Here is a 10,601-nt window from a genome sequence, read left to right on the forward strand (position 1 = left end):
GCAGGAATGTCTCTTTGTGATGGGCTAGGGACAAGGAGGTTGCACAAGACAGATGGGCTGAAAAGGGGACTCCTCCTCCCCACCACGCACCGTACCCGGGATGTTCAGAGCCTTCTCTGGTGTCAGTGCCAGCACCTGACCGACCCCTTCACAAAACAGTCCACCCTTCTGCAGATGTGAGCCAGATGTGGTAGATCAGGCGCAGATATGATGGTTCAGCAATCCAGGACACCTTGCACCAAGGGTGGAGTTTTGATCACTCTGGGCCAATATAATGTGTGAGCTATGGCTGGAATGAGAAGACCTGTGCTTCTGCACTAGCATTCACAGCAGATCAGGAAACTAATGAAGCTGAAAATTTATCACTTATTTTCTGTTTGCTTCAGTTTTCAGCTGAATTTGTTTCTGATCTGGCTCATTTAATGATCAAATGAATGTGAGTGGTGGTCCAGGGGTAAGGAGAGAACGTGGGAACGTCCCTTCTGGCAACAGCCTGCAGTTGTATGTGTTGAAGTAGACCGTGCGACCACAGCCCTAGAATAAGCTCCTTGTTTTCTGACAGATTCCTATGTGCATCGCGTGATGTAAATCACACTCCATATTTTGGTCTCATAACATTTCGTGGACACCAGTGGCTCTGTCTGCATCATTCCCTAAGTAGAAACGACTAGGAAAGTCCTATAACCCTCCTTTCTCCCAATGCCTCTCCACGCAGCTGCCTCAAAGACCGCCTGGCTGGGAGCACATGGTAACAGTCACACAGTAGATGCTCTGGGAGCTGCAGGGACTGCACAGCCTGGATGGCACCGTTTGGCTTCGCGCTTTGCAGGCACACTGCTGGGATGGACAACGCAGCAGGTCCTGAAGAGCTTCTGGCTGCCCCTCAGAACAGCATTTTGATATGAGGCATATTCCGCGTGAGGGTGGATGGTTCCATGTACCCCTCGCTATTCTTGTCTTATATCCTGATCCTGCCAATGCTGCTTGCTATAATCCCCCTGACTGAAAAAGCAAACCAGAACTGCTAAGGAAGTGAACAGGGCTTATTCACAATGCTAAGCTTTGTTGGTAAGGTAAATAATCTTAATGAAAAGTATCTGTAAGATTAGTCCATTAAGCAACGTAACTTCAAATTCAATTAAAAAAATAGCAAGACTTTTAAAAACCAAATGAAATTAATGAAAAAATGATGGGCTAAATAAAATGTATTTGCACAGACAGCACTTCCGTAGCAATTCTCAGAATAGCTGCTTGTGCTGCTTGGGAAAGAAAACCTATGGAACATGATGATTTTCGTATAAACATCATTAAACAACAAATCAAGAAGTTTTAACTGTTGCGGACATGTATTAAGAATGGATGCCTAAAAGTTAGAATTTTGTAAACCCCAAGTGGAAATGACATTTTAAATGTCACAGCCAAAAAATGACAGAAACAATGACACACCAAAGGTCATATTCAAAGTAACATTCAAAACCAAAGACAGCCGACTATAATGCCGTTAGTACATAACCACTCTCCGAGGGAAAAGGGGATTTTCAAATTGATTAAATTAGAAAGATGACATTGGAAGAACAAGAAAATAAATGTTTGTAGGAAATCATATGAGGCATTTGATTTAAAAGAATGTAAGTGCAGCCATATTCTCCTGGCTTGATGTGTATGAGCACTTCTGCTTACATCAAGGTGATTCTACATACCCATAGCCTCGGCCAGACCAGAAACCTTCTGTCCATATATATCTGTCTTATTCCAGGCAAATGTGTAGACCAAATTGGCTGCAGCAGGAAACCATTTCTGAAGCAGACGTCCTTCAACAGCAACTATGAGATGGACTTTTGTCATTCCAGAAGGGATGATTGCATGTGTCAAAATAATGCGCAGCAAAGTTTTATACCCTGGCGTTCGACTGCTGAGATAACTCAGCTTCACAAAACTTGAAGGAATTGAGATTTCCTCTTGGACCACCTTGGAAAAAAACACATCATTGTATGTATAGCCAAGAAAAAGGCAAAATTATAATAATAACAGCAGGGGCTTATTTTACATTTCACAATCATGATGTGAACACAGTACCACTGAAATCACCGATGGCCTTTTGTGTTTACTTCAGCAATGCAGTACCCAGGTATATTACAAAAATGTCTAACACCAGAAACTGCTTGGTCAACTTACCAGATGACAGTCTGTCTGTTTTGATAAAGAGCCTCTTCCTCCAATGCTTTACTCTTATCTACTGAGGAGCAAATACTATCTCTGTGGATATATTCCTACACATGAGCTGTACAGCTCTACCATGGCTTTATTATTTGGTTTACTTAATGTGTGTTCTTAACCAGAATACAATTAAAAACTTTTCTCAAATGCACACACACTTTATGTATCACATTAGCATTTGAAGATACTATCCTGCTTTGGAGGTAACAACTCTAACTTGGGGAGAGCAAAGAAAGAAAAAAACCCTTCCTGCTAAACCATCTTCTGTGCAGCAGAGCTGGTGGCCAGGCTAAGCTCTGGCAAGAAGGGGCATGGCGTACGAAGGCACAGCGTAAGAAACCCAACGAGCTACCTGGGGACACACGGCAGTGCAGACCAAACAGTCTGGGCGTCAGAGTCAACTAGCTAACAGGTAAGTCCCTGGGGTCTGCAGCAGAGTTCAAATCCCATGGCGCTGCCATCAGTGCCGCTGTGGGGATCGCTTGGGTTAGCGCTGGCTTGGATATGCCCCCGGTGGGGTAGTATCAATTCCTGCCTGCAATGAAGATAAGCCCTCAGCAACTAGAGGGACTGCAAAGACTGCGAGCTTGAGAGGGGAAAAAAAAGAAACTTGACCTTTTGAATGATGTGGGCCTTCGAGCTACAAAAAGGGATTTAGCTCTTGTGATCTCTGGAGAGAAAGGAGCTCTTCTGGGACAGACTGTGAGGAAGAGCAGGCAAGAGAAGACAGCAGCTTCTTGGAGGACGCCACCGCAGTCACCCAACAGCCACTGAAAACTAGACTGTGCTTAATAAGGTTAACGACTTTAGTGTATTTCTGTAATAACAAGCTAACCTGTCACAACGTTAAATTTGTCAAGCCTGGGAAAATACAAACTGTTTTGTTTATATTTCCCAGTTTTTCAATTTTTCTTGTTTAACAAGAGATTACTTCACTTTCAAAACAATTTTATTTACACATTGCAACAGCACCACTGTCACAGGATTGCTGCAGTACAGCTGGAGGCCTGCCAGCACTTGTCATTTCGACATATGAAATGTAGTGTTGCCAGGGAAATCCTGCTCCCTTTATTGTTCTGATTTGCAGTGATACCCTTCTTTCCTGCAAAAAACTGCTGACATCCCAGCTGCCCCCTCTGTCATACATCTGACATCTCTTCTCATTTTTTAACAGAAAAGCAGGAAGAAATATTCATGCATTAATACATGCTAATGTCTCTCCTATTATTCTGGGTTACTTTTTGTTCATTTCGCGGTACTGTACAATGGAACTTCATACTCTAGGGACCCTCCAATGACAAAAAAAGGACAGGGAGCAGTTTCTTTCTGAGTAGATTGCATCTTGCTGTTTAAAGAAGACTCAGGAATACCTCATGTGGAGTAAAGTGGCCCATTTTTTTCTTACTAGCGTGCATCAGTTATTCTTAATTTATGTTCATTAGTTTCATCTAGTACTTTCTGTGGAGCAACACTATGGCTATCAACTGGCTGAAACATGATGATGTTTTTAATAGTTATGGAGACGTTTAGACATGATTGAGTTCAATCAGAGGTCTCTTACATGTAGAATAAAGGCCCTCAATCAGTAGCAACGCTTCAACGAGAAAAAGGTTGGAAATGTTCATGTCTACAGGTAACCACCAAAATAACTTCCAGACTTGCTCAGTGAAATTTAAAGAGAACCCAAAAGAGGCCTTATTGCTTGAACTCTAACTGCTCAAACAACATACTAAAAATTATGTGGGTTGACATGATCTGAAACCTGTGTAGTTGTCTTTTGTTGGGTGTTCGACTCATACAATCTCTTTTAACTCCCAAATCAAAGAACAGTCAAATACAAGGTTAATTAGAAATCGCTTCTAAACACTTGAGAGAGTGTCAAGAAAAAAGAAATTTAATAAAAGCAATCCTAAAGATGATGTTAAAATTCCTCTACCTTGTAAAGAAAGTAATAAAACCCAAGAAGCTAAAATATAGCTCGAGATGCCATCGTTAAGAACTAGAAGATGTGAGCGGACAAAACAACCCCAGAAGTCTTCAAAGCATCTTGGGCCGTGTCTCACACTGATGTATGGGGAAGTTGTACTGTTCACCTGCAACCTAGGATGGTTCTGTGCATCACTATAAATCAATCAGGATTTCAATAGTAAATTATGTTAGGTCTCCCCACTTTCTTCTACTTGGAGGTAAGAAATAAAGCACCTTAAGGTATTAACAAAAAATAAATAAAGAAAAAAAAGCATCTTGTGAAACAGTACTGAAGAGATATGCATTGGTGTCATTCTGACCAGTGAATAACATCACAGCAGTTAACTGCTCGCTATTTGGTATCATCTTCGAACATTGGCCAGAACTTGTTCTGCATCTGAACAAATTGATAATTTGAAAGTCTTTTCATTACCTGTAGCTCTGGAATAACGGTTCCTCTTTCGGGACAGGACCCTCCAAATGCTGTCAAAGGTGAAGGGAGTACAATCGGATTTGGGCTGACAAAACCACTGATGTCACAAGATGGTGTGTCTGAGACTGTTCTTTGCATTACAACTTTGTCTACTATGATAAATCTATTCCAAGGCAACCAAAGGGTCCTTTTTTCAGATATGAAAGGAGATCTGTCAAAAACCAGAGTGACAGAGATGCCTCCAACAGCCACAAGGTCAAAACTGGAAAGGAGAAAGCAAAATGTTTTCTTTTTGTTTTATCATCATATTACCACAACTTTCAATGCATCACAAACAAAAACTTTATGTTGCTCGTTACAGCCTTTAATTTACTATGTGAAATCAGTCAAGTGTACCTTCCCAGCATCACCTTGGTACTCACAAAGAAGCTTTACCTCGCTGTGCTCTCTCCCTGTATGCATCGATAGCAAGGCACAGTACTGCATTGTCACTTGGCCTATCTCCCCTCTACTTATCAACTAGAGTCAATACTAACGAGTCATCTGTAACAAGAGTGTGGACCCAGTTACTTCGGTTTATCAGAAAAGAAATTCCTAGCCCAGAAAAGGGATGCTACTCATAATCTACGCAGGTACAGCATGCAGAGTAAGAAGTCTCAAAGCGTGTCAGACCTTTTCCCTACTAACATACCCTTTTCCCTTTTTCTAAAAGTAGCAGGAGGAAAAGGTTGAGTACAGTGAGCAGGAGACCCCTCTGTGCAGGATATGAAACTTTTGGGAAAGATGCCGATTAATTGTACTGAGAACTGATTCAGCTCTTGTACCTAAGGCAGGTGATCCCCTGGGAGCTATCGTGAAGAACCTTTGGCATATCTGGGCTGCAAAACAGTGGGACATAGAAGGCACAACATACAGTGTCTCCATTTCCTGAGTTTCTGACATCTGTACTCAGGCAACATAAGGTAATATGTAAATAGGTACTTCACCCTCTGTATTATTGAATGCATCTATTATGGAGGCTTTTGATGGTAACAAACTGTGATAAGAAGTCAGACTTAATTATGCATATCTCATCACATTTCCCAAATGACACCGATTACATTCACAGTGAAATACAGGTAGCATATTTTAATGCAACAACTTTATCCAGGCTAGCGTAAAGAGGAAATGATAATTACTAACTTTCAGTAGTGCGATTTGAAAGTCAATAAACTAAGGTAAAATAAATATGCATGCTCCTTACTTGTATAAATTGACAAAGCCAAACAAAAAAATAATAATTGTGGAAACAGTGACAAATTACACTCACTCCCTGTTGGAAAATAGCTTCTGATTTCTTGTCATTCACAACACAGCCAAGGAAGATGAACTCTTAAACTGCCCTTAGCAGCTTAATTCAAGTTCAGGAGCAAATCATGACCCTATTGCAAATGGATGGCCAACCCTGGAGTGCAATATAGAATATATAGGAACTTCATCTCTCTGAGAACTGAACTCTGCCCTACAAGGCTGGGGAAGAGAGGGAAGCCAGCGTCATCCAGGACTGGTTATGGAACAGCAATTTGACCATTTTGGCTTTGGAAAGAGTCTGTTCTCACTTTTACTTGTGTGGCTCAGGTGATCAGCTAAAGGAGTAAAACTTCATTGACACCTCAGTAAACTACTTGGAAGACTCACAGTTAACCACAGGAGGAAAAAAAAAAAAAAAGACAAGAAAGACAGAATTCTCTGGAAAACCTGACTAGTGAAAATATTCAAATGTCAAGAAGGTGCTGTTACAGCAGTACTGTCACATTTTGACTCCAGGTGTTTGAATGCCACTGTAATCTTGTTGCTGATCGGGTTTCTTCTTCTCTTTCTTCTTTGGTCACTTTACCACAGAGAGCTCTAATTAAATGTGCTCCCAGAGCAGAGGGCCAGGTGCCATCCTCAATCCACACTATAAACAGTGATGCCTTTGAAAATTTTGTACATGAATAGAAGGTGGTAGATGGCCCTAACTATGCAAATCTAAACCAGTGAAAGACCATATGTGAAAGTCTGACCTTCCATCTTGTCGACTGATGGTGTATCCGTACTCATTGTGGTGCAGAAAACTGACATTCACTCCAACCAAAGGCGTTCCGTCTATTGCTACCACCTGGCCCCGAATGACACATGCCCGTCTGTAACAAAAAGAGTAGAAGGCAACATGTTAGACACATCAGGAGGGGGAGAAGGGCATCGATTTCAGAAACTGTGCTATACTTCTGTCCCAGACAGTCAGAACTACTCTGATATCATTGCGACTGTTGATTTGGAATGGAAATTCAGACAAGTCCAAAAGATTGATTTGAAAAACCATTATCTCATGAAGATGACACACAGACTCTCCCATGAATTGCTGGTGTATCAAGAATATATTTCCATTTCCGGCTATATTTCAGGACACCGTTTGTTCTGCCATTGAATAGCACCGCAAAGGTTTCACTGATAGCGTGATTCAGCTTGCTGCAGCTCTAGGGGGTGATGATTTGTGAAAGGGGAGAATGAAACCTCATTCTCTGCTGCTAAGAATAGGGCATCACTGTCTATTAGAAAAAAGCTGAACTAATGCGATAAGGCAGCAGAGATACATGGTCTTCTCCGAACTTTGGGAAGTTATATAGGTAAATTCAGAGAGCACCTAATCAAGTGTAACATACTTTTTTCTCAATCCCCTATCACGTTATGCCCTTTTAAATTCCCTCTGGGATGTGCTGGACTTGAACCCCCTTTCCAGCATAAAAATCCTCCCATTCCACTAAAGAGGTTTGAATATGGCAGCACAGCAGAACGCATCAAAGTCAACAGACAGGAAAGTGAAGTCATTACTAAGCGGGTCTAATCGGAGGCTAACAGGATCACAGAATCATAGAATATGAGAGCTGAAAGGATATACAAGACTTTATCTTGTCCATTCCTTTGCCTCAGGTAAGATCAACTATACCTACATTACTCCAGACAGACGCTTGTCTAACTCCATAACCTCACCAGGTAACTCATTCCAATGCTTCTGTGTGAGCGCTTTACTCATGGCAAGTTTTTCCTACTGAATTTGAATCTCCACTGCCACCCTTTAAGACCATTACTTTCACCCTAACCACAGAATTGCTGAAGAAATTGCCCTTTTTTTCTTAGCTTTAGCCTTTTACATAATTGAAGACTGAAACGTAAAGGAAACAAGTCTCATCACGGATGAGGAATCAGATGTAAAATACCCTCACGGTGCAGATTAGGACGTAGTGGGATTTTTCTAAGGGTTTACACAGCTACATTCCACTGAAACACCTTTCAGTATTTTGCCCCGTGCCATCAGGTACGCTACGTTAGCACTGATGAACAGATCTGGGTCTTGGGGTCTAATACAATGGCACGTATTTCCTGGAACTGTGGTTTCACATAATGAAGTGAACAGTGTATGCAGAAGTCTTTTGATGATGTTAAGACATTTAGGGTCAAAACCAACAGAACAGTTATAAAGGTAACCGGCATTAATTACTGAATGTAAACAATAAGCATAAGTTTAGACATTGTTACGTTTCTCTCTCAATTTGAAAGTTCATGGTAGACCTCAACAGACACATCCTACCTTTGCACAGTGAATATGTAATCTAAAGGAAAAACTTAATAGCTCCTCAGATAAAAGTTATTTAGGAGTCTATATAAGAATTTAAAAAAGATCCTTTGAGAGATTAATTGATCATGATCCAAGGAAATCATACGCACAAGTTGGAGACCATAAATTTCTGAAAATTCTGACTTGGTTCATAAGATCCCATTCTCCAAAGCCTCTCGACAGGACACTAATTTATCACTATGATATCATCAAACCCGGCTGACTATGACCTGAAAAAATGCAACTGGTAAAAATTAACCCCTTTGCAAGTCGCCATTCACCACAGTTGCTAATACGAATTCCATGCTCCCAGGACACAGACAGATGCTGATAAATCCCAGAGGAACGAGAGAGGCTGCATTACTGCCAGTATGCAAAAACAGAGTTCTGATTTGCCACCTTTTCATTTTTTACATTAACTAAGTTGGTTGTGGTCCTATTTGTGGGCAAAATCTGCTGCTCCACTGAAGGCAATCAAACTCCTGTGTGTCTCAACAGACTCACAAGACTCACTCAACAGAACAGCCAGGTTCAATTACTCTTTGATTTGTTACAGCAGGAAATACTGGTTTCTATTGTTTTTTCCTATTTCAAACATCAACAGACCTGCCTTTCCTTTTCTAATCCCTTTATTAGTGCACTCCACATATTTACAATACACACTGGTGTGAGAGAGAGACCCCTAAGAGTCATCGTTATTCAGTACGTTATTCTTGTACTCCTGTTTGTTCATTCCACACAGACCTGTCTTCTGACTCTACTCTGTCCTCATATTTTATCAAGCACACAGATTTGTGTGATAACAACTCATCAAAGGGTTATTTCATACATAGTCTTTCTTTCCTCTACTCATTCACTCTACTTCTCATTATTCATAAATAATATTAAGAGACTTATCTTTTGACTTTCTTGCTCCTTTTTTATTCGTCGTATTTTACAAGCCACATACATTTACAGTATGTGATAAAGAGTCATAAACCTCATTATTCTACATTTATCTGTATTGAACTGTCTTTGCAGTCTTTTAGATTTTAAATGTTCTAAGCCTGCCTGTGTTGCTACATTTGTCCTCATTATTTACTGTCTTTTTATTACCTACTCTAAGTTGAAGGGTCTTCTACTCTCTGGCCTCTTCTTGAATTACCAGCACCTACTAAATCTCTGACTAAGCTTTTGATCAGAATTAGTTTTAACTTTTGCACTTACTGCAGGTATGAAAACAATTTTCAGTTAGTTTATGGCCAGCACTAATCTCAAAGGCTCTGGGAGGTAACAAAGTGGACCACTGTGTCCGGAGGCACACTGGCACACAGGTTCCCTGCAGCTTTGCTGCTTGCAGAGGACCTCACTTAATTCCTTTCCTTACCGGAGCTTTTAGAGCATGTTCCCCGCAGTCATGTCACTTCATACTCAACTGCCACTTCACGCTTCTTTGCTTCAACATTCACCCTCTTTCCAGATGAGCTGTGGACCTTGCTACCACTCACTGCTTTTCTACATTTTATCAGAGAAACCTCTAAAGATCATTATGCCTCCTCAACATGCTGCACGTCCCTCTTCTATTCTCAGTCTCTACAATTTATTCTACACACTTGTGACTGCCCTGCTTTTCTTTCTCATAGGGGATAATAACTCACCCTACCTGCCCAACAGTCACCTACTTGCAACGATTGCATAATCTTGGACTAAGGCTGTCCAAATTGTTTTAACTTGAAAGTAAGTGCAAAAATGTCTTTTGTAATTTGGAGGAGCTGGGAAGGAATGTGTCCCTGATAAGCTGCCTCAGCGTTTTCAAATGCACTGAAAATGGTTCTAGTCCCCTGACAAGCTGTACTAAATCTGCAACTCCAGAGGGAGCAGTTGGCTTTTTGAGAGAAAGCAGAGATCCCCACGGGTTGCGGGTGGCCTAAAAGAAGTAGGATTTCTCTGTCAATGCTTCATGGGTCATTCCATGTATAACTGAGGATCTCAGCTCTGTGGGTTTCAGCTCTCTGCCATCAAGCAGTTTGTTTGACATCTCTAATTTAAAATACAAATAGAAGTTTAAAATTCTGGATGCATTCTTTTACTACTTGTCAAGCATATTATTATTTCACCACCATTCTGGCTGCTCTACTACTACTTATCTACTACTTTTTTGATTTTGTTTTGTGCGTTAAGTTGCCCATATTCTCTGAGCAGCTCTGGCTGAGACATTAGGCTCAGCTGTGGAACTCTGTCAAGCAGCTTGTGAATTCGCAAGTGTCACATTACCAGAAGATGTCATTTACTGTATTACATTTCTGATTAAAATCTTCAATGAGAGAAATAAGGCTAAAGGCTAGTAAGGTACATTCATTTCTTCCT

General features: G+C 40.9%; 1 protein-coding gene across 1 annotated transcript in view; it reads right to left on the reverse strand.

Annotated features, from left to right (window-relative positions):
• TENM1 (teneurin transmembrane protein 1) overlaps positions 1 to 10,601 on the reverse strand; it is a 246,047-nt gene that overhangs the window by 69,965 nt on the left and 165,481 nt on the right. The window contains exons 15-17 of the mRNA XM_009889346.1: positions 6,664 to 6,783; positions 4,619 to 4,880; positions 1,701 to 1,968 (exon numbers count right to left, since the gene is read on the reverse strand). Of these exons, the coding sequence (XP_009887648.1) occupies positions 1,701 to 1,968; positions 4,619 to 4,880; positions 6,664 to 6,783 (650 nt within the window). The remainder of the gene's footprint in view (positions 1 to 1,700; positions 1,969 to 4,618; positions 4,881 to 6,663; positions 6,784 to 10,601) is intronic.

Source organism: Charadrius vociferus, unplaced genomic scaffold, assembly GCF_000708025.1.
Source record: "Charadrius vociferus isolate BGI_N301 unplaced genomic scaffold, ASM70802v2 scaffold7, whole genome shotgun sequence".
NCBI lineage: Eukaryota > Metazoa > Chordata > Aves > Charadriiformes > Charadriidae > Charadrius > Charadrius vociferus.